Below are 23,922 nucleotides of genomic sequence, written 5' to 3'. Positions count from 1 at the left end.
TGTAAAACAACCTTTATTTTGTAATTTGTGCTGCCTCATCAGCACTGTTGAGTCTGTGTTTAACATGTTTTTTCTTCGATCCTCAGGTATGACGACTATGATTACGGTGAGATAAACCAGCTTCTGGACCGTAGCTTTAAGATCTATATCAAGACCATGGTGTGTAGTCCTGAGAAGACCACCAAACGAATGTATGAGAGTTTCTGGAGGCAGTTTCAGCACTCCGAGAAGGTGAGATGAAATCCAGAATCCTCTTAGTTGCAACTATTTAAAAGTGGTTAACTCTAGCACAGTGTTTAAAGACCGTCTCTTCTCTTTTTGTGTACCCTCCAGGTCCACGTTAATCTGCTTCTTATGGAAGCGCGAATGCAAGCAGAACTGTTATACGCTCTGAGAGCGATCACCCGCTACATGACATGAAGTGCTTTTGGCGTTTTTATTGTTGTCTTTTTACTGTCATTGTTGTTGCTCATTATGGGACACTTCAAGAAAAAAAAAAGAAAATCAAAGGGGGAGGGATTCAACAAAAAAAAGGAAGAGATGTGTGGAAGAGAGTCCTGGGTCGTTGTTGTTGACAGTGCTTGTTGGATGGATGCTGAGAAGAGGATCAGAACAAACGGAAAAGCAAGAAGAAGAAGAAGAAGAAGAAGAAAAATGAGAACTGTTGAAGAAAACTCATCTCAAACTACAAGTGGATACACAAACTCAGTTCATGTTGCCTGCAGTGCCAAAGGTGGCCAAGAGAGGGCAACCTGGAGCAAACTCCTGCTCAGCCAAGGGGAGGGGAATTTGTGCCGGGCCAGAGCACTGACACCGGAGGCATCCAGGACGACGTTTCAGTATTCCAGTGTGTGACGCGGCGGTTGCCAATCTCTTCTGTCTCCTAGTAGAGTGAAGGTCCCATAGAAAAAAAAAATCCCCAGAAAGCTGTGCAGCAGCAAAGAGCCTGCACTTTGCTTCTGTTGTCACTGTTATACTTGTTTAGTTTCTTGAATATCTTTTTATTTCATTTTGTATTAAGAGACGTGGATGTTGTCGACGTGGTTGCTGTTAGTGGAGATGGAAGCATTAACTTTGGGCTGTGTGTTTCTTTCTTTCTTTTTTTTTTTAATGTGTGCCTGAACTATCCAGCACAGTGTGCATACGTGCTGATGCTGCTGCTCCCATGTTGTATTCAGCGGGATCATATTGATCCCTAAATCACCCACCACCAACCCCACTCCCCAACCCCATTATATCTTATATCCCCTAAGCCCCTATCCATTAGAAATCCACTGCATTACCCCCCCCACCCCCCCCTTTGTCCTCTACCCCCACCCCATCCCAAATCTCAAATGTCAATGTAAGCTAATCCAAGGAGTGTGTGAAAACCAGAGAGGTGTGGAGAGAAACTCAAAGAACACTGTCTGAGCCCCTTTTTTTTTTTGAGTTTGACTGTACACGTGTGGATGATTTCTGTGTTCATGTGATGACTGAGGTATGGATGTTTCTGCACGTTTCACACAAACGAAACGAGAGAGAGAGAGAGAGAGAGAGAGAGAGAGAGAGAGGAAAAAAAGTACGTCTTTGAATTTCATGTGTCAAAAAAAATAAGCGAGGCACTTTGAAGGGAATACTTCTTGCTTCTGCTGTAGCTCTGTTATTGTGAGATGACTGTTTATCATTTGTTGATGATGATGATAATGTCTTTATTTTTCTGGTAATGGGAAAAAAAAGAAAAAAAAAGCTAATCAAAAAGAAAGTTAGAAACCAGGTTTTCCAGGAGGGATTTGCTTCCGGTTGCCCTAACCACACCTTTATCTGTCTTCCGCTTATCCCAGCTGCCTGGTCGCCCTAACACTTTCGAAGCTTTGGATTGTGAATTTTACCAGTAAATGAATACCTCTTCTGTTTTTCTCTATAAAACATATAAGAAGTGCTCTTTGGTGAGCAAAGACTCTTTTTTTTTTTTTTTTTTTTTTTTTTTCCCGAGCTGCCGCGGTTCCCGTTGCTTGGGGGACGTCTGGCTCGTCCACACAGGGCCGACTGCGCTCGATGGCTGTTCGAACGCAAAAGGTTGTAGCTGTGCTTATTTCCCTGCTGGGGAAGTCTAACCAGTGCAAAAGCAGCTTTTTTTTTTATTTTGAACAGAGGTGTGAGACCTCTGCCTTTTTTGTTTTTTGTTTACTAAAACCAGTAAAGTACTGCATTCTCCTGAGGTTGGATTGAGAACATCAGACAGATGAATGAGTAAAATCCAGATAAGGAGGACGAGGAGGAGGAGAAGGAGGAGGTGATGATGATAAAGGAATGGTACATTTGGAAGTGGTTTGAGAGGAAGTGGAGGTTTTTTTTCCAAACTTCTGACTGATGTCAGTTACTGACACTTTTTATATGAAATTATATGAAAAAGATGAAAAAAATAAACTATGATATTGAATTGTTGTGTATCATTCGTAGTTTTCGCCTAAACAGTTTGATTTCATTGCTTCATCAAAGAGATTGTATTAGATATGGAGAGGCCTACACAATTCAGGAATCAACAGTCATAGCACAATCACTGTCCCCATCAGCTCACTTCCACTGCTCAGTTGCACAAGTACAGGAAATTAGATAACCCATGGACATTAGTAAGTATGTGCTCATGCAAAAGATGACTCATGAAAAGACATGGAGTGATATTTTCACACCTTTTGTTCCCAAAGTTCACTTTGATAACAAAGCTGACTTCATTAACAGGAAGCTGAACTCAGGGGAATGGTTCAGTTTGTCATCAGTGCAGTCCAGGGACTTTCATGTGAATTTCATTTTACTGTATATAATAAGCTTGAGAGGTCAAAGTCTGGTCAAGGTCCAAGACTCTCTTTTTATCCTGACCGACATTTGGATGATATAAGGGGGAATTCCTCGTCGGACACCTTACCTCTCTTTCCTGTTTGCCTCCGCATCGCACCTCACAGGGAAAAATCCTTGACTTTCCCTGTTCTGTCTGAACTTCAGGGTGTTTCCCATCGAGGCCGCAGAGGCCTGTCTGTCAAAAACACAATCACCAGCAGAAACTCACTGTTATCCCCACTGACCAAACTGCCTTCACATTTTCGGTGGCTTCCCCAGATGATATGCGGCATAGGAAGCATCTTTTTGAGCAACCTTGATATCAGCCAGCCAACTGTCTTTCATATCAATCTGAGAAATTCTGTGTAGAGAACAATGTTGTGTTATTGGCACTGGCTAATGATTTGTTTAGGGGTTTTTGAGACATCGGCTTGTCTTGTGGTTGTTTTAAGGTCACTATTGTGTAAGATCTCGGGGAACACCGGGGGGGGGCGGGGGGGTGTTTGCATTAAGTGCCGTTTCTGATTTGTTTCGATGTGATAACAATGTGATTTTGAAATGCTGTACTTTAGGCTACTTGGTGTAACTTGTAAGCACTGCCTGGCCTCATATCTGTGTAATAATAAAGGCTTTGAGAAGCAAAACGTTTCTGGCTTTCTGCTTTATTAGGAACAAGTTCCAATGTCACACAATCCACAGACAATACAAGATTCGCTCATGAGGTTAGTCATCTTTTTTCAAGTCTACATTATCATAAAGCTCTCATAACAACACAGTGTACTCACAAAACAGATGAAATCTGCTTATGTAAATGTGCAAAGAACTTGACTCCAGAAATTAAGGCTTCAGCAAGCTTTATGGGAGTGAAAGTTAAAGTGCATAAAAGGTTAAAATTGTTCACAAATAAAAAAAGGCTGGTATTGATAAGACCAAATGTTAAGAAAATAAATATAAACTGTTACTGATCTGAAGTGCAAGTATTTGTCTATAGACAAGAACTGAGAAAGAAATCCAGTCATTTTCACATTCACATGGATACAGCTGCTTTTATTTTGCATAATTACCTTTATCAGCTATTAAAGCTTTTCAACTGGAAATCTATTGCTTTGAGTACGAAACACTGACCGTCTGTAGGCCTTAAAACTACCTGTAAGAAGTTTACTTTTTACCTTTTACAGCCGTGTTTCAAACGTACAGCAGGTGAGTGTTTGATACAAATAAGATGAAGCAAATACTTCATCCTCTACTGTTTTTATAGAGGATAAAGGATTTGTTTCTATGGCAACATGACTCTTAACTCTGTGTCTCTGTGTGTCATTCTATCAGGTCCGGAGGCTGGAGCGTCTTCATCAGTTTTTGTGCTACAGGCAGGAACTCCAGTTCCCAGCATTCCTTGTGGTAAGCCCTCATATCTGCATTTTCTATCCACTTCAGAGCCTCCTCTTCATCTAAGGAATAAATGAGGATGAGAGGGGGCGGTGTGAGGTTTCAGGCTCATTTTCAGTTCTTTACAGTGACAGTGTTTTGTGTGTTCAGGCAACTCCCAGATGTGACCATGGAGGTATCATGTTTGTGGTAGTGTGATTATATGTGTTCCTCCCTTCCCCCTGAGGGCCAGTGATGTGAGTAAGAGCATGTTTTCTCCAGCATGTCTCCCTCCCCTGTTATGTAAGGATCAGTAATAACACCAACCTGAGTACGTAATGAGGACCTCCAGCAGGGACTCTGTCTCCTGTGTATCCAGGAGCTTCTCTGAACCTCCGCCGATCAGGTTCCACAATGCCTGACAAACCTGGCCCGCCAGCTGCCAGTCACCTGGTCCCAAGTCTCTCAGACAGTCCACTAGCCTAGTCACACACACACACACACACACACACACACACACACACACACGGACGCACACAGACAGGACACACATCATATGACTCAAGGGAGCAGGATTCACATGACTGGCAGGTTTGTAGGCATTAGCTCCACTTCATTGGACCTACATCTGAAAGAGGACTCTGTGTGTGTGTGTGTGTGTGTGGGTGGGTGTGTTACTTTTAGAAGTGATAAGCCTGCAGTATAGACAAAAGATAAGTTCACAGAATCTGTTACTCTTTGAGTTTCCATGTGTTACAAATTGACAAATTAGTCTAAATTGACAAATCAGTTTAACTTTGTGTAACTACTGTGAACAAATAACATCAAGGCTGAGATGATTAGTATCATCTTGTTCGTGCCAGTGGAAGATGTTGTGCTCATTTCTATCAAAATGAAGACCACATTTCCCCCCCAAAAAACCCTGTTTACTCTCTCTTGCAAAGAGGATGCTACTTTTGCCAAAACTTCAGAAGCTGTAGCTCAGTTAACTCTTACAGGAACAGTTTGGCATTTTGGAAAATACACGTACTTCTTTTTCTTGTCAAGAGGTAGATGAGAAGATTGATACTTAACTTAACTTAGTGCAACGGCTGTGAGAGACACAACCACCTGTAAAACCACAACATTGAGGTTTTTTTTTTTTCCTTTTTTACTAATGAAACAAGACATAACGTGTAATGAGCTTTAGAGGAGCAGGAGGCTGGTCTAGCTGTTCCAGTCTTTGTGTTAAGCTAAGCTAACTGATTTCTGGTTCCTGTTATTGTACACAAAGACTTGCAGGGAGAGTTTTTTGGTGAAAGCTCATAAGAATCTAAGTACATGTGGAAATGAAGATCCTGACAAACAGAATCCTTCTCCTTCTTCTTTGCCTCACTCTTTATGGCTTACGGCTGTATCCAAGCACAGTAGATCTGCTTTTTTATATAACCTTTTATATATTTAGTGGTAAGTCTGTGTATTGTATTGTCTGTGAGTACAATAAAAATGTGTATTGTGTATACACGTGCACACACACAGACATGAACAAACTCTTAATCTCTAAGTGGATTTGTCCTTACTTGGCAGCAGCCGCCTCTAGTGAGAGACTGACCCGGTTTGGAGGGTCCAGAGCCAGGTTGGTGAGGACCCCGCAGGCTGAGAAACACATCTCAGTGCTTTTTGAGTCGAGCAGCGTCACTACAAACTGGTGCACTGACAGAGAGAAAGTTGACAGAGGTGTGATTGAGTGGACGAGGACAAAGCGGGGCAAAGATAAGAGGACCGCTATTGACGGAGGGAGCAGGCATGTTTATGCTGACTGTAGCCGGCCTTGTAGATAAGTTCAGCCCAAACATGACACAACAGGACGCAGGGGGTGCGTACTGCACTTGTGCTCAGTGACTAAATACTCAGCTTTCTGTAAAGTTATGTACTTGGAAGATACAGTTTGACCTTTACATTTATTTATACTTTTGATTATAACTTGGCCATTTTGCCTGCAAGAGTAAAATAACACGACATGAGTGTAGTGCCATGCTGGAGTTTTGTGTGTGTGCCTGTTTGTGTTAGTGTCCACCATATACCTTTGTTTTGAATAATAAAGTCCCGCACATCCTTGGACTGCGACAAGTTTCCGTACACACGGGTGGCCTCTAGCATGGCGTCCATACTGTAGCTGAGAACCAGCTTCAACATTACTGAGGTGAAAAGACAGAGTGAGAGGAGAAAAGAGAGGAGTGGGGGAGTAAAAGGCGGGGTGGAGTGGGGGTAAGAAGCAAGGAAACTGAGTGTCAAATAGTAGCATTGATTTTATCTTCATTTCTACATTAAAATCTTTCATTCCTTCTTTATCTTACGGTTTGAGATAGTGAGTCGACTGTGTCTTATTGCAGAGCTCTCTTCCTGGTAGAACGACAAGTTGTTGATGGTTGCGGCCACATTCACCAGCAGCTCCTCGCTCTCCTGCACAGATCTCAACTCTGTGTCAAAAGGAAAGAAAATAATCAGGAGTAAGAGAAACATTTAATTAGTATAGATTTTTTTTTTACAAAGACCTTGAAGAGGATGTTTTGTCTTTTTCCCTGAAAATCTTCCTGTATAAAATGCAGCCAACAGAGGGAGCATCCACACTGCACAGCCAACAGGATCAGGCTTTAATGCTCCTGAAAAATGACTGCTCACTGTTCATTTATGTGAAGTGACCCTCATTCCGGTGACTTGTCTCAATGTGACGCCAGAGATTGGAATTGGAAGTTTTTTATTACCTTTTAAAGAGTACATGTTCACTCAGAGCATCGCTTCCTTTTATGTTGAAGAAGATAAATTAACAGTAGATTATTATTCCTTGACAACTGCAACATGTACTGTGTGAAGTGGGTGTTAGTTTCATATTTTCAAGTGCTGTGCAGATGTAAATAGATGTACATAATTTACAAACAGAAAGAACAATTATAGAACAATTTAAATAAGATTCAGAAATACAGTGAGCCCCATGGGATTTCGGCCTTTTTGCATATTACAGCTCCACCACACTGATGTGTGTGTGACAGTGTGACATTATCACAGAAGTGGCTGTTATCGGTGGTTAATTTTGACCTCATATAGCTGGTTTGATCATGAGCTGCACACAAAGGTCAGCGTGACCCAATCCAAGCAGCCTGTGACACTGCGAGCAGCTTGGAAACCAAGTCTGTTCCTGATATAGCAGCAGATGTCGTGTGCTCGGTCGTAAATCGCGGATATTGCGGTTGCGCTGTCAACCGGCGCCTGTGTCACACAGAATTTTTGTTTCTGGGTCTGACTGGAAATGCCTCTTTGTTGTGCTCCCCCCACCCCCTCTTCAAAGCTGTGTAATGTAAAGCAGCGCAGCCTGTCATGAACTTGATCAAAACAGTTCATCGATCACCCGAGCCCTCTCTTTCATCCTCTGCTGAGATTTTGTTTTCTGTCTCCAGCTGTCGCACCAACTCCTCACTCCCCCTTCGAGCGCTCATTTCATGTTTCTGTCTTCACTTACTCAATTTACTTCTCGTCTTACTCACTGGCTTCACTCCTCTATGATTTGACCATTTTTTACACTAGTCTGACCTCTGCGTTGTTTATTTCGTTCTCTCTCTGCCAACTGCCATGAAGCATGTAGGTGTAGGAGGCGGCAGAGAAATTGAGAGTTTCACACCCACCTGCGTATCAGTTCAACCTGTCCTGAAACCATCTAACCACATGGGAGAGTTGCACATATGCGCAAACCAAGTCGGCTGTGAGATGTGACAGAACATCCTGCTCGTGCAGTCGAGTGCTTCGCTCTGTCAGACTTGAAAAAACAGGTAAACCAAAAGAGGATGTGCTGCATATTGAACAGAAAGCACTGAGAGGAAAGCGAGCGATGGAAGGAGCAGACAAATGAGGAGTGTGTTTTCGACCAAAGTCATGTCTTGTTCCCAGCACAAGGGAAGTGGTTGGGTACCTAGCAGATGCTTACTGTACTTACGAAGCACTAAACAGCTATTTTTAAACTTAACAGAACTCCAGATTGCCACACACTGCTTCCTTTGTGTGACAGAGATACAATATGGACAAAAAGGACAAATGTTAGAGTATAACAGCTGCTTTTTTGCCCTTTAATAAAGTGCCTGACTTAAGGAGGATGTGATGTGAGTTCCTCCTGCTTTCTGCTCACCCAGTGTCTCCATCAGAAGCTGAATGAAGGTCGTGTTGCTTGCCAGGGCTGGACCCACAGCCGGGTGGATGCACATGTTCGCCAGCACCCTGACCAGCTTCACCAGCACATCGTCATCCTCCTGTGTGTTCACGGGAGGTTTGCTGGAGGAAGGGACGCCTGTCTCTCTTCTCTGGTAGCTGTCGTACAGTCGGAGGAGCGTGTCCATGCAGCCCTTGCACTGGTAGAGCTCCTGCCGGGCCTCCTCGCCTTTGGCCGTGAGGTTCCCGAGGGTGAAAAGGAGGCGCACGACGAGGTCCTGTGGGAGACCAGTGGTTGATTTTTATACTTTTCAAGCTTCTGAGTGAAAGCAAACCACACAAAAATTTGTTTGCAGGTTTCTTCCTATTGTACATTTGACTGAAAGGTCAGACTGTCTTCACCTCATAGCTTCAAACAGTTTGAATTGATCAACATTTCCTCCTTTAATTTAGTCAGTGGAAGATGTGGTATGTATGTAGGTAGTAAATATTATGAGCTTTTTGTACTAGTTCCTGGTTTCATGTTGATCAGCTTAAACAGTATTTTAGGGTGCAACTAATAATTTGTTTCATGACTGATGAATCTGCCAGTTATTTTCTTTATCAACCGATTAGTTGTTTTGTTTGAAAAATCTCAGTGTAGAGAAAATTGTCCAGTATATTTCCTAGAATCCAAGTTTACATCTTCAAATGTCTTGTTGTGTTTGGATTAGCAGTCCAGAGATACTCTATTTTCACTTTTAGAAAACATGCATTTTAACCAGGGCAATAATCAATAATCAGATCAACTGCTGATTCATTTTCTTTGATCAACTCTCTCTCATCAGTAGAGGTTGTTTGTTTTTGACAAGAAAATGAAAAGGTAGTGAACATTAAATCCTGTGAGAATGTGTTTAAGATTTGAAGATAAGAAACAACTTCACCTGCAGCACAGTGAGCCTGGCCAAGTAGCACTATTGTCAGTGTCAGTCATTTCCCCCAGAGGCTTCGGAGCAGTGTGTAAACATGTTTGGATGTACCTACACCCAGTCTTTTCAATGTGTTACAGCACACATACTGAGAAAAAAGGCGACACATAACACCCTGTGTGTCACACTAGTATCCTGACTTTTCTTAGTAAATAATGTGAGGAGCAGGTGAAGCAGGAACACACTCAATTCTTCCATAAATGTGCAGTGACATTGGTATGAGGACAGGACAGGCTGTCCTGGGGCTCACTGCTCATCACATGCTTTACTGTCCTGTGTGTGTGTGTGTGTGTGTGTGTGTATTTGAGGGCGTCAAGCACCCCCCTCCTCCCGCCCTCTTCTCTATCTCTCCTCCCATCCACCTCTGCATCACCTCTACTTTGCTCAAGCTCACCTCCTTTATTTTTTTCTTTTTCTCCTCCCTCTCTCCTCCCCTTTCCTTGACTTACTCAGCCCCTCCTGGGATGATTAAATGTCAAAACACACACACACACACACACATAGCAGAGCAGAGACAGAAACACGAACGCTACGAGCAGATGGACACAATGTCCCATAAATGTGCTTGGACTTGATGTACATAAACAACTTGCTCTGAAGGTAAACATGCTTAGTGGAGTCACATCACCAACACTAGAAAAGCTTGTCTTCTCTCTAATACACACACACACACACACACACACACACAGAGGAGGCTCGTGGACTCACCTGTTTTTGGTGATGTTTGCTCAGCAGTTCTAAAAATAGTCGGTAGCAGTCGGGGGTCTGGGCCAGGGCGAGGCGGCACTCCGAGTAAGAGGAGAGTTTACTGAGGGAGAGCGGGGACAACAAATACCACCGACCATTAAACTCGCTGACTGCTCCGCTCTGCTGACTAAATATGGAGATATTAGATCAACACTGCTAATGGATAAGTAGGCCTGGGCTGGTATCTAATTTTAATGTTTTCATCATCTTGGGCAAAGAATATTAACTCAGTATTTATTTCATCAGCACTAAACCCTGTTAAAATTGTTTTGCCAATGTTTAGCATTGAGTACTGAAAACGTACTTGTGCCAGAGTAGGACACTGGAGATGTAGAGAGAGAGAACGTGAGGACTCAGAACATCATTTGTACCACTGCACTCAGGTGGAGGCACTGAGATCAGAGGGGACTGAGTCTGTAGTAAGTGGCCTGCTGCTGGAGAAGGGTCACTGGGACGTGGTTTTACAGTGAACAACTGTCCCATATACCTCTGTTAGAAGGTCTAGAGTACAGCTGGCACGTATTGCACGGCATTTGTTCCGTTGTATCCTTCATCATTAGAGTGAGTTTTGTGATTAGGGTGGATGCACCCAAGCTCACGTCAGGCATCCATCTGGTTCAGTTACAGCACAAAACCCTTCAAGCTTTGTGTTTAACGCCACCTCCTCAATATGTGTTATTTTTCCTGCATCTTATAGACAGAAAGCATTTTTTTTCAAGAACCATATTTACAGTAGTATTTCAGTTTTAACACAGTTTTAACCCATGTTAATGGTCAGTTGGCACTGTAACTAAGTGTCCTTTCCTCTGAGAATGATCTGGGTGACCAAGTTCAAGTCATCAGCTCTACTTTTCCTTTATGTGCTCAGCGGGAATTTACTGTAAAGGGAGAGTGATTACTGGAGAAAGTGGAAAAAAACAGAGGGCGAGGAGTGAATGATGGTCTGTTTTGATTCAGCTCGTTACAGGTTGTGATGGTTTACATTAGTGAGCTGAGGAGAGAGGCAGGAAGAAGTAGGGAAAGAATTATCCACCAAAGACAATTCTGACTCCAAACCGCAACTGGGTTGAGATACTGAGTCAAATTATTACAACCATCTGGGAGTGCATGTGTGATTACCTGTATATTCGGGAAATGTTGGTGCAGATGTCCTGGTCTTTGCGGTGGTGACGCAGCACCAGACAGAGCTGTGACAGGACAGAGAAGGATACAAAGAGTGGACGGGAATCGGGATGATCGGCGAGGTTCCTCAGGGTCGCGGTCAGCTGCCCGGGGGTCAGATAGAGGGAGACACAAAGGGAGGGAGAGGGGCAAGAGTGTGGGTTAGTGAGCAGAGGTCTGCACACATAGTACCTTAAGGGTCCATATTTAGGCCAGTATTGTGTGTCAGTGTTGTGTTGTGGCTAGCACACTATGTCGGTCATATGCTCATTAAGGCTGGCTGCTGGCCTGTACAGGACGCCATGCAGCAGAGCGACCGGAAACTATTCAGCATGGGCATAAATCATTCTATCACAAGAAGGAAACAGAAATTTCCAACACACACAGCAGCACTGAAAGCTCTGGAAAGTCATGGTCTGCTTATTTCCCTCTTCTAACTGCATAATGAGTTGTGTTAGATATCAAATGAAATGCTGGCTCAAAATGCTTGCTTGGACCAACTTGTGTGGTTAGTGCAATCATTTTCAGAAGAGTGAAGCAGGGTGTGTTTTGGACTGAAATGCAACAGCCAGCAAAGAACATTATGCTCTTGTAGCAGCTTACATACCAGACATAAACAAAAATATTTTTGTCTAAAAGTGTGGAAATCTGAAGCAGCCAACAAATACACGAAGAAGAACATTTAACAGTTTGTTCCTTTGAACAACTTTTTTTTTTAGTTGCTGTTCACCAGATATCAAATGATTCATAAGCCTGTCACACCTGTACAAGGATGTGCCCTGCCATAGTGAAGTGGGTCTCTTCCACCGTGTGAAGCCTCTGGATGAGTTTCTGAGCCACGCCGACACAGTTCTTGTCCAGCAGGAGCCTGAGGATTGCACTGTTTCCTGAGAGAAATTTCAGAGTCCCGACGCAGTACAAGAGAGCTTCTCCAGATGTAGACACATCCTCGTTGCTCAATACGCCCAGCAACGAGTCTAGACACAGATAAATAAATAACATCCATTGTTACCATTCATATTGTGTATAACGGATAGGATATTGGCTGTTTGTAATGACAGGGTTCTGGGGCTCTCAAAAAAATGCACCAAGTAGAAGCAGACAGATAAGAGTTAACCCACGAGGAAAAACATAAAATTTCATACAGAATAGGAAACCACTGAACTAAATCATCCTGACCTATAATAGAGTTGTTCTGGAAGAGGATGTCGTTGCTCTCGCTGCGGCTGATCTGGAAGATGAGCTTACAGATGTTGAGCAGGTTGTTTCCACTGACACACAGCTGGAGAGAGAAATGGAAACAAAACAAAACAAAAACCCTTCTCACGACTTTTGTATTAAGCACTTAAGTGAGCTGGATGCCTTTGTGATAGAGACATAGCAGCGGACATGCAGACACACACACATGCGGACGACTCACAGCGAGGCAGAGCTTGGCGATGTGCAGGTTGAGCTGGGCAGAGTTGAGGTCGATGAGGTGGAACAGCGCTCGAAGGATCCCAGACCTCCTCTTACAACGTCGGCCGAGCATGTCCGCTTCTGCCAAGGTGCCACGGAGGCCGTCACACAAATCACACAGACGGTCCACCGAGGCCTCGGAGCTGCCTGGCATGGCAGGAAAAACAGATATTGCAAAAGATTAGAAAAAATAAAAAATAAAAAAGAAAGGTCAAGTTTAGGGCAACGTGTCAAACATTCACAGAGAAAGCAAACATCCCAATTAGAAAACACTCACTTGTGTGTGTTGGCAAGTGTGCATCCAAATGTGTAAATACACGAGTGATAGCTTGTGCATGTTGCGGTGTGTATGCGTAATACATTTGGGATCTGCTCTATGGTTTGCATTTATTATTTGTATGAGGAGAACTTGAGGTTAAATTTTCAACATCAATAATACATTGGTCAGCAGTAAAATAACATTCCCCTTCCTTCTCTATGAGGCAGCTTTGAGTTTCAATGGTCAAATGCAAGGAAACAATTCTGCAACAGGCAGCTACAATCTTGACGCAGAGGAAGGGAGAGGGTGGAGTCTCTTCCTTGTTTTTGAGGTAAAATAAATGTTTTGCCTGCATAAATAACAAGGCTTGGGCCATTTCTAAAAAAGGTTGGCCACAGTCTCACACTCAACTCTTCGCTGCGATTTCCCACTGAATCTGAAAGGTGTTTTATGCATGAGCCAGAAGGCACTTGGTACGATAAATATTTAATATTTATCTTTCAAATGAATTTTCCATTAAATTTGTAGAGTGTTAAAATATTTACAGCAATAGATTTCACTTCATGGGTGCCAGACTGCAGTTTCAGGCTAAGATGACTCTGTATGGATGCCAAACATAACACTGTGTTTTGTTTGCTTTTCTTCAGTGGTTGAAATGACACTGCTTTTTCAGTCTGGGAGACTTCATGTATGACTATCTGCTTGTGCTAAATAATCAATTTCTCTGCCTGCTGCTTGAAATGAAATCTAATAACAGAAGAAGAAATGAAACACTAATAACAGAAGCGTACTTCTACCAGAACCCATAGGGAAAATGTGATGTTTTGGGTGGAGAGGGTGACAGACACTACGTATTCTTTTGGTCACAAGAGTGCATTTGGTCAAGACTGACGTCTGTCACGTGTTTGCACTTTGTTATCAAGGTTTCTCATTTCACCGTCCACACTACCTGCAGCCACAGTCTCCAGCTCTTGGAGAAGAGGACCAATCTTGTTATTCCACATCAATGACTCTGCATCCTCCTCTTTGCTTGTGGTGTCGTCTCCGTCCCCCAGCTCTGAAAAAAGTGCAGAGAGAACTGCAGTTAGCCAATTACCACCTCCATACTGGGGCGGTGAACATGAGCGGCGAGCACGGTTCAGAAGTTCACTGTCTTAAAATAAAACAGCAGGAAGTTTGATGCCACAATGAAAGGTCACCATCCACCAGTCAAACTTCCTCTGATTTGTCTCTGCGCCGATGTGAAATAGTCTGCATGTGGGCATGTGAGGTGTGTGTGTGTGTGCGTGCATGTGTGATGAAAACACGTGTGTCTGTGCACGCAAATGTCTGCAATCTCTCACACACCATATACCTTTTTTTTGCTCAACATTTGCATACCCCCTTGCTTGGTGTGATGCAGGAAGCTGCGGTTGCCCAAATCAACAGCTCTCTCAGCTATTGGCTGGCTGCCTCTCGTGGTAGAAATTAGGCCCTTAGCAACAACACCCGAATCAAAGTTTGACAAAGTCTTATTCAGTTACAGAGAGAAGTGTGTCTACAGTATGCATGCCCAGGACTATATACTGTGGTATTACACTTAGCCATGAGTACGTTAATTTGGCTTCAGGTATCTTAGAAAATAAGTTACACTCAAAGTAAAATCTCTTGAGTGGATAAACGATATGTTACACTGAGTAAAATTGTAGCAACATTTTTATTCCTACATACTTTACAAAATGTGTCATTTCTATTATGTATGCACAGCTTTGTTAAAAAAAATATTGCAGTAAGGTTCATTCAGTAAATGTGGACAAACCTGTTCTCCGTCCTGTTGTGCAGTCTGCGGGTCTAAGTCCTGAGTCAACACCAGGCTGCTTTATTCTCCTGTTGGTACAAAGAACACAAAGAGAGTGGTTACATCACATTTTGGAAACAAGATGTGCCTTGTTTTGTTAAATTTCATTGACTTTAGGAGTTTTGGCTCATTTGGATGTTAAGATACTAGTAAAAACCTAAACTGAGAGGTGCACAAAATATTTAAATGATGAATTGTTGTGTCAAAGACTAGTCTGTCAGCAAGCTTTTAAGTGTATGTTCATCATGTGCCACTAGGTGTCCCTGTTGCAGCAGAGGTTGAGACTTGTGCTGGTGCTGTCATCTGTAACGTGTGTATGTATGCACTGTATGCACGCATATTAAAATACACAAGTGTGAGTATATGTGTCAGTGTGTGACCATTTGTATGTTTCCGTGTATGTGTGTGACTCTGTGTGTCTGTACTTGTGTGTGTGTGTGTGTGTGTGTGTGTGCTATTGTGCATCTGAAGCTGCAATCCCCAACAGACAGGAACTAAGATCTTAGCTTTGTGGGCAGTTTGGTTAAAGCTGTTCACGGTTTGTCAATGTGAGCTGTTTCAACAGCCTTACTGCCGGCGAGTGCTGTGTTGCAGCTTGCCCTCTGCATATGACTGTTGAACCTTAATCTTTGCGTGTCACCATCATGTCTGCGCTCACACACAAAGAAGAATGGCACAATGCTTCAATAAGTCCTGTGAAACATGACCGGTAGTGTGCCTTATGACTAATTACTATGTGACCAGCTGTGAAAATAATTAGCAATAAATAGGGATAAACAAAAGCAGCATGTTGAGTCACCCTAATCACCTCTGTAACTGCAACATTTACTTCACAAATCCCACAAAGAAGCATGAATCAACCAAGTGTAATCACTGTTATGTTATCAGGGCTGTCTGAAGCTTCTCGAGTGACATTAGCACAAAAGGCTGACTCTCATAATGGAATATTTCTTTGAGCTTTTACACTCAAGTGAGCTTATATTTCATGGTCTTGCTGACAGGTATGAGACAGAAAATGACCCCAGCTGTTCCATTGGAGCATCACCAAAAGGTGCTGCTTGATGACACTAGCATCAGTATACAGTATGTGGCTGTTACTATAAGAGTGCACTTTCACTTTGAAGGAGATTTAGTGATTGGTGTGAGCTGGCACACAGGGCATATGCAGCAGGGAGTGCTGGCCGAGGCATGTTGCAGTGAATGTCAGAGAGGGGGCTTTGGCTCTGTATGATAGGATTAAGAGCCTGATAATAAGGCCTCTTTGTGTGATACTGCATTCTCTGAGACATGACCTCATCCCTGTCTTAGGCCTGGCCAGTGCACTGCAGTCACAACACACGCTGCTGCCAGCCTTGCCCAGATGGGCACCCAAATCTAATAGAGAGCCATTTGGAGCTATAAAGCTCCGGCTTATTGGAGGAAAAGAACCTAGTGGATGTCTAATCTCCCCTATCTTTATATCTCATCCAACTCATCATATTAATCTGTCATGCTGCGTCTATTTCCACTTGCAGTTAGTGTACTTCTGGTTTAACTATCTGTGATTTTCACTGTGTGTCTCTGCTTAATGCACCTTTTATGTTCATTGCAACACTAAGAAGCAGTGCTTCAAAAACCCTGACCCCTCAGTAATCAAGAGCAGGAAGTCTTTTAACTTATCCTCTTTAATCATAAACTGACCACAGTCTGATCTCACGGGACCTCTCTTTGTCAGCAACAAGTTACACAAACATTGCATGTTAACTTGGCCTGTGTGTGGGGGGGATGTGCTGCGGGCTGATAGCCCAGATTTCCTGTAAAAGTGTTTTACAGTCTGTCCCCCCTCTATAGCCTCAGCTGCCCCACCCAATCGATAGGCGGATGGATTGTAACGACGGCCCCCAACCTCACGCCCAGAGTTATGCCCCTCGTGCTGACACACAGCTGATGAGGTCGGCAGAAAAAAGCAGAGCTTTTAGCCTCTCTGCACTGTGAAGGTGTAAAAGCTGACACGTGATAGTAATGACAGATAGAGGCAGTTTCATTGGGAATGAAGCTCGCCAAGAAGCTTGATTTAACTGTGACTGAGATATAGTGTACAGTAAAGTATATGAGGGTTTAAAAAGGGGTCGAGTGTCTCAAGTTGAAGAATTTGTTCTATCCATGAGTTAGTGCATTGCTGTGCAAACTGACTTCATATATTCAGCTGTCATCACTGGTAGCTGAATATATCTAAAAGGTTTTGGCTCTGAATCAAGTAAATTTACCGGTTTGAAAACTTTCTGATTTGTGGGTAATAAATTGTAGTGTGATTAAAAGAACAATACAAGTTTTTGACCATAGAGATTTTTGTTAACATTTGGATCAGGAGTTTGGCATTTAAGCACAAAAACAAAACTATGATATCAGCCTTCCTGAAATATTCTGTCATAATTTTCTCTTCCCAGCAGTTTGAATGCGTAATGGACCAAAACAGGAACACAAAAAGACATTAGAAACTCTATGACTTTGACATACAGGGGGCATTGCAAAGAGGGAAGCAAGAAAGCAAGAAGGAGGTGGAGGAGGATTTAATGAAAGGCAAAAATGGGAGGCACAAACTCCATCTAGTAATGGCTACCAATGCAGCCTTTGTGTGCCAATAAATCTTCAACTCATTGTCAGACTGTCACTTCAGTCAAAAAGAGGGAGGAGGAGGAGAGGGTAGGAGAGTAGGGAAGAGAGAGGGAAATATCTTGCAAGTCAAACAGACAGGCAGCGTACCTTTCACTTGCTGCTCTGTGTGGGCCAGGTTTGCAGGGACCACCATGGACCTTGGTGTGATCTGTAGCGGGCAAGCGTTTAGCTGACAGCTGCTTTTGTCCTGGGTCTGGGTTTACTCTCTCTGTCGCTAAACACGTAGAAAAGATGTGGCATTATTTACAGGTTTCTGCTGCATGCTGCATTAACATTTCTACTTCTTTCACTGTGCTAAAAGCACGAGTGTCCATTCATACACACACACTGCACAAGTACAATACACTGTATGTGTGCAGCTAAAAGAAACGAGTCAAACTCCATTCTGTGTCACTGCTGTAAATAGCAGAGCAGTTTTGTAGGAAAAGGTTTGAGAGAGAGAGTAGTCATTTTCCACTCAAAACAGCAGCACTAAATTACGTTTTTCATCCGGCCCAACCACAGAGAATGTAAATCAGGTATAATGTCAGCATTTGAATGGGTCTATTCATTTCCATCTGAGAAAACTGCTTTAGCGCTAGTGTCTGCACAGAAGATTTAGAGCGATGCAACAGCTGAAATAAATTGTGTGCTGTTTTTTTCCTCACTTTTTACCTGTTAAACAAATGCCCCCTCTGTTATTAGCATTTTACTGTGAGCACAAGATGAATGATTATCTAACTACAATTACTTTGCTGTGTCATACATTCAGTAGCTATAGACTGTAGACTGTATTTTCTCCATTGGTTCAGACTTGCATCAATAATTTTTTTCCTGCCTTACCATCTGTGTGTCCCTCTACAGGAGGCAATGTGGTGAGAGATCCAGCCCTGAGGAGACGCACCCGTGCCCCTGCCAGCCCCTTCTTCACTTCCAGTGGGTCAGCAGGAGGTTTGGGAAAGGCTTTGAATGCATCCTCAGCATCACAGGGGACTGGAAACTTTGGCTTCTAGTGCATAAACATATCAGTGGCATGATGGTGTGGATAGTAAGCCAGGGCTTTCATCCACCAGTGAAAAATCCTTACGTCCACAAAGAGATCCCATTACTATCATTACACATTTATTCTTATCTTTCATTTCATATATTAATATTATAATCTCATTTACCAAAACCAGATAAGCTTTCATCTTGGTTATAAACACACCAATACTGATGCTAAGCTGGCATTCAGAGGCGTACACACACCTTATCCCATTTACTGCTTTTTCATTGCATTTGAGTTCAGTCTTCATGGTAATATTCAGAATATTAGATGCATAAACATATCCTAGTGTATTACAAACAATACCTTTATCTGGATATAAATTTCTACTAGTTACAATAAACAGCGCTTAAGCTTGAGGGAGCTTACATGGTCCAGTGGAGAGAGGCGAGTGCCTGAACCTGGCCTTGAATCAGGAGCATCAAAATTTTGAGTATGAAGACTGAAACATAAAAAAAGAAGACTGATTATTTTTTCACGTTACATGTGAACCTTTCAGACTAACAGGATTTAAGCTGAGCTTGTGACTAACCTAAAGGCAGATGGAGGTCTGCTGCCACGATCTGCACGAACAGAACTCTTTCCAAAAAGCTGCCTGTGTCCATCTCTGGGAGTAAATGGTCGCTGGGTGGATTGAACTCTCAGGGATTGTCTGGCTTCACTGACAATCTCTGCACTCGTTTTCGTCAAAGCACTGCGCCGCGGAATGAAGGGGGTGCAAATCTCATGTTTCCTCTCCATCGAGGCCATTTAGGCCTGTGTGACATTTGCCAAGACAGACTGCAAATGACTTCAGTGGTTTGACTTCATTATGCGAGTGGTTATAGGGTGTATCACTAATGGAAAACAAAAAATTTTGATAATGCTAGAACAGAAAATGAACAGTAGGTGTGAAATGCTTCCGAGGGTCCTATGAAAAATATCCATTATCCAAATCCTTCACCTTTTTTTTTTTAAATTTATTTATCACAGTTTCCAAACCCAAAGATATACAGAGAAAGGCAGCAAATATCCCCATTTAAAAAGGAGCTGGAACAAACAGAAAACAGAGTTTAACTGATTAATGAATTATCAAAACATTTGTCAAATAATTTTATGTTGATCAATTAATAGATTCATTGAGTAATACTTTATTTATTATTTATTTATTTATTTTACCTACTCTCTACATCATTGGCTAGTTTAAAATATAACAGTGCATCATATTTTACAGCATAATCATAAGTTGTTTTTTGTGTTAAATCTTAAAAGGATGTAATTGTCAGTGGAGCTACAACAATCCCAAATGTACATAAATTGATGTTTTACTTGTCATAAATGATCGTATTTGAACCTTGGACCACTGGTTGAATGAAACAAGTGATTTGAAACTGAAATTGGGCTATTTGAAATTATAATAGGCTTTTTTCAATATTTTCTGACATTTTATTGACAGAACAATTACCTGATCAATTGCCAGAAAAAGAGGATCAATCATTAGTTGCAGCCCTAACTGTCAGATGATTAGCACAGTAAAGAGCACAATATTTCTCCCTGAAATGTAGCGGAGTATAAGTACTGAGTAGCATAAAATGAGGGTTTAAAAGTAAGTGAAGTAAGTGCTTTAAAATTGTAAATGTAGCCTTCTCAGTCAGTCGCCACTGATGACTGGATAGTATTTCTTTTTCCATCCATTGGTCACAGGCTACCTGGTGAGGTACTAAATAGAGAGCAACCATGTGATAGTCAAAATGTAATTTTTCTAAGACTGGAAAAGTGCAGTTACTATGAAGTTAGGGTGCAAAAACTGATCATAATGGCTGTATTTACAATGGTTAAAATATGATAAAATCTAAAATATAATGCTTTGGTTTTGTCTTCTTAAAGAGTCCAAAACTACAATGCGAGTGAATGAACAGCAGTCCTTCTGCGGGTTCACGCTCCGTCTCCATGGTGACCAAATGCCGCGGTGATAGCTTGGACAACAAACCCAGGAAACAAAATAACCTTTTAGAAAACGAGCTTAAGTCTTTATTATTAACTGGCTCTAAGAACGGTTAATAACTTCTGCTCTGTAGTGAGTGTATCCAACTTTTACAGGACCAGACGGAGAAGAGCTGAGGATCAGAAGGGCAGGTATGAATGAAATCCTATCTACTGTAGTTAAACCAATATCTTGAATTAACTAGAAAACTTACCGTAAACCCCGGTAAAATCCTCTGCAGGAAACAGTTTGGAATAGTTACCACTCCAGCTCCTGAAGTCGCCTTCCTCAGACGACATAGAAAAATTATGACACCTGAAATCTGTGGGAAATTGTGAAGTTTTCCAGCTTGCAACTAACTAGCCTGAGGAGAACACGTGCACGAGCAGCGGAAGGCTCGCGCGTAACGGTGACGCGCGTTTACCAGTTGAGAAGGTAATTCTAGGATGCAAACTTTCAGAAAAAGGACCCAGCATTACTTTTTTTGTTGATTTAAGGCGTGTTACTAATCGTCTTTATATATATAGGCAGTGTATGTGATGGATAATTTAGTTAAATGACATTTGAATTCATTTAAATGATTTGACAGGAGGTTGAAAAAGACGGAGCCTGTCTTAAGTATTTTTTATTTAATGTAATCTGATGTAACAGTCCTTGTCCTGGACTGAAGTACATTGACATTAAAAGAAAGAGTGTATTTAAAACTACACAAATGTGAACAGTTTCACAGTATAAATGACATATTTCCATTGTAGTCCTTGGTGTAAAGATGCATGTATTAATAAAATCAAATTTAAACAAACAAAAATAAATTACATATAATTACATACAAATTGTAATTACAATGGTAAACTTACATCTCCTAGTTTCTCATAAAACTTTCTTTGACCATCCGAATAGAATTACCCTTCACCTTAATTCCTAGACTAATCCTGGGCACTGCAATGTGTTAGAGAAAATGTATATTTATATTTATAAATAATTTTATTGCTGTATAAACCATGACCTTATGCCCAAATTCAAGCCCATTACAAAATTGAAAAATTCTTATCATGTTTGAAGGAGTGCAACTATAAAGACAAAATGCTGAATGCTCAGACGCACATATGTAATGTGACCTCACTCTTTATTGCACCGTATATATTTATCTTACAATACTGAGAAAGTTTCTCATTAGAGTGACTATATTTTGTTGAGAAAACATGTCAAGATTTTTTTTTGGACATAATTCAATAAAGCTGATTAACAAAGGTCACAAATAAGTACCACACTGGAGTAGGAAACAAACAGCTCTAATAAAAAGAGACAAATTTAGCTCATTTAAAAGTAATTGCTCATCATTACATTGCTGTTCAGTAGCAGCTTGAAACCTAGTGCAACTGTCAGCAAGAGTCATCAGTGAAGCAGAGAGATTACAAATGACTTCACAGAGAAACAGTGAGAGATATTAAGCAAAGAGTATCTTGAACTGCTTTAATTACCCTACACTTCAAGGTCTCTGGTGTTCTGAGTACTCTTTTTTTGCTATTACTTTCTGACTGCCATTCAGATATAGACAGTCAGTGTAGTTCTGTTGTTGTTATGGATATACTGTGACTGGGGACAGCGATCATAGCTGTAGTCTGCTCTCACCTCTCTTCTGTTTCCTGTTAAAAACCAGGTCTCTCTCCATAATCCTGTAAGCCAGATATCATGTTCTCTTGACATAACAACTCCCTATGACACAGAACAACATGTGTGGGAAACCAGTACAGTATAAGCTAAATAAAAGAAAGATATTTTGTCAACTTCATTTCAGTTTTATTGAATGTTACAAAAGTATTTATCCCGGGTAAATATTGGCTGAAAATGTGATTCAACAAAAGATACAGATCAAAGTTCATCACTAAGAATAAATTATACTCTCTCGTATTAGCAGTATACACAAAATTAAGATCATCTACAATATGACAAAGAACAGAATTTTTGTTGTCAGCTCAGCATTCTGATTTGTCCGCCATTTTGCAGTAGTTACACAAAGTATGACGTTTCAAAAAACGAGTAGACACAAGATGGCCGCAGACTTACGCTATGTTCATCAGCGAGTTGCACTCAGTAGTTGTGGTCCACTGCAAGTTGGTCTTTGATGTAACATTCCTGCTCCACATGAAAGACCAATAGTTGGCTGCCCCCACTGACACATATTGTAGCTGTACAGGAGAAAAGACCCCCAGCTTTTACTTCCTCTGTCCATTCGATTTAAACAAGCCATCCCTGCTCTCCTCAAGCTTCATGTACTGCAACTCAAGCGTCAGTGCAGAAAAGTAGGTAGAATTTGGTCGAAAATTCATGGATAAACTCAGAGTTCAGGAGGAGTACATGATGCAGAAGTTCATTCATTCAACTCACGCTTCACTCTGGGTCTCTTTAACCCATCTAGATGGGCCGACCACTTTAAACACCAATCAGGTCTGTCTGGATTTGCACATTCGTCCACTCGTAAACCTTTTCCCCCTGGCTTTTTATTTTTTACACTGTGAAATATACATCTGAACAATCTTGTGAGTCTCTGGTTGGATTTAAATAGCCTTACATGCTTCAGTCTCTTGGATACAGTGAACCTGATTGGCCAGGAGTGCATGCTGGGCATGCCCAATCACAGGGCATCACCATGGAGCTTACCAGCCAATAGGAGGAGGAAGATGGTCTGTGTGATTTCATTGTCACTAAGTGGGGGGGGCGACATACTGCCAGGACAGTTGGCACTAACATGCTAAGCAGTGGACTCTATTATAGTCAGAGTGCATATGTTTGAGATTACCTGTGGAGCCAGATCAAGAGTGTTGCAGAGGAGAGAAAAGCACAAGGCGAGTCGTAAAGATGAATCTCCTCTCATCAGGAGCTACAGAGTCCCATGCACACAAGCTCATAGTACACCCACGTCACTATTATCGTTGCTCCTCACGTCACAGGAATGAATGGGTTGATTTGTGAGAGCCATCGTCCTGCTTGAAGGTGGTGTGTCTCCCTGGCAACCGGCTCCATCTCTGGCCAGAAGCTTAGACTGACAGGATGCACTCAGCTCACAGGACAGGGGCTTCTTTACGTGATCGCCTTGCAGTCCTGGTTTGACCTCTTCCAGAGAGGTGCTTCCTATTCTCTCACTCTGTCCTTCTGCCCTCATCCTTTCTTTTAACCTATCTTACCCCTGCAGTAGAGTTTTCTGTCCTTCCTATCCTTTATGTTGCCGTTTTCTAATCTTTATGCTTCACAGTAGTCCTTTAACCCAACCTTAAAAGCATGGCACATTGCATTTCACAATATACATTACTTGTGTACATGACAAACAAACCTTTGATTCCTTAAATCATTCATCCCTCTGTTTATTATGTAGAGCTGCAATTCACATTTATTTCCATTATACTATTATACCAGTATGCTACTATACTGGTTAAAATAATGTTAAATACTGAGAAATGCTCAGCATATTCTCCAGAACCGACGCTCATGTAATCA

At 41.9% G+C, this 23,922-nt stretch overlaps 2 protein-coding genes across 4 annotated transcripts in view; one reads left to right on the top strand and one right to left on the bottom strand.

The window, feature by feature from the left end:
* Window positions 1-1,537, top strand: part of sesn1 (sestrin 1) — a 51,365-nt gene extending 49,828 nt beyond the window's left edge. For both annotated transcript variants that reach the window (XM_018672648.2, XM_018672649.2), the window contains 2 exons: window positions 87-231; window positions 334-1,537. In XM_018672648.2, the coding sequence (XP_018528164.1) occupies window positions 87-231; window positions 334-420 (232 nt within the window). In that variant the 3' untranslated portion in view covers window positions 421-1,537. The remainder of the gene's footprint in view (window positions 1-86; window positions 232-333) is intronic.
* A 139-nt stretch (window positions 1,538-1,676) lies between these two features.
* Window positions 1,677-23,160, bottom strand: armc2 (armadillo repeat containing 2). 2 transcript variants are annotated; one of them, XM_018672647.2, is made up of 18 exons: window positions 20,642-23,160; window positions 18,997-19,220; window positions 18,834-18,906; window positions 18,263-18,428; window positions 17,528-17,654; window positions 14,747-14,814; window positions 13,898-14,005; window positions 12,652-12,836; window positions 12,411-12,513; window positions 11,994-12,208; window positions 11,190-11,335; window positions 10,032-10,131; window positions 8,336-8,633; window positions 6,516-6,638; window positions 6,243-6,356; window positions 5,739-5,871; window positions 4,507-4,661; window positions 1,677-4,262 (listed from the first exon to the last, which is right to left on the bottom strand). In XM_018672647.2, exons 2-18 carry the CDS (start codon window positions 19,212-19,214, stop codon window positions 4,129-4,131), a joined length of 2,466 nt encoding a protein of 821 aa, XP_018528163.1. In that variant the 5' UTR covers window positions 19,215-19,220; window positions 20,642-23,160; the 3' UTR covers window positions 1,677-4,128. The 2 variants fall into 2 exon arrangements, with proteins under 2 accessions (XP_018528163.1, XP_050927809.1); XM_051071852.1 differs by having other exon boundaries at window positions 18,997-23,160.
* Between the last annotated feature and the right edge of the window lie 762 nt (window positions 23,161-23,922).

The sequence above is a fragment of the Lates calcarifer genome, linkage group LG7_1, assembly GCF_001640805.2.
Source record: "Lates calcarifer isolate ASB-BC8 linkage group LG7_1, TLL_Latcal_v3, whole genome shotgun sequence".
In the NCBI taxonomy this organism is placed as follows: Eukaryota; Metazoa; Chordata; class Actinopteri; family Centropomidae; genus Lates; species Lates calcarifer.
This window is presented reverse-complemented; position numbering and strand designations above follow the sequence as displayed.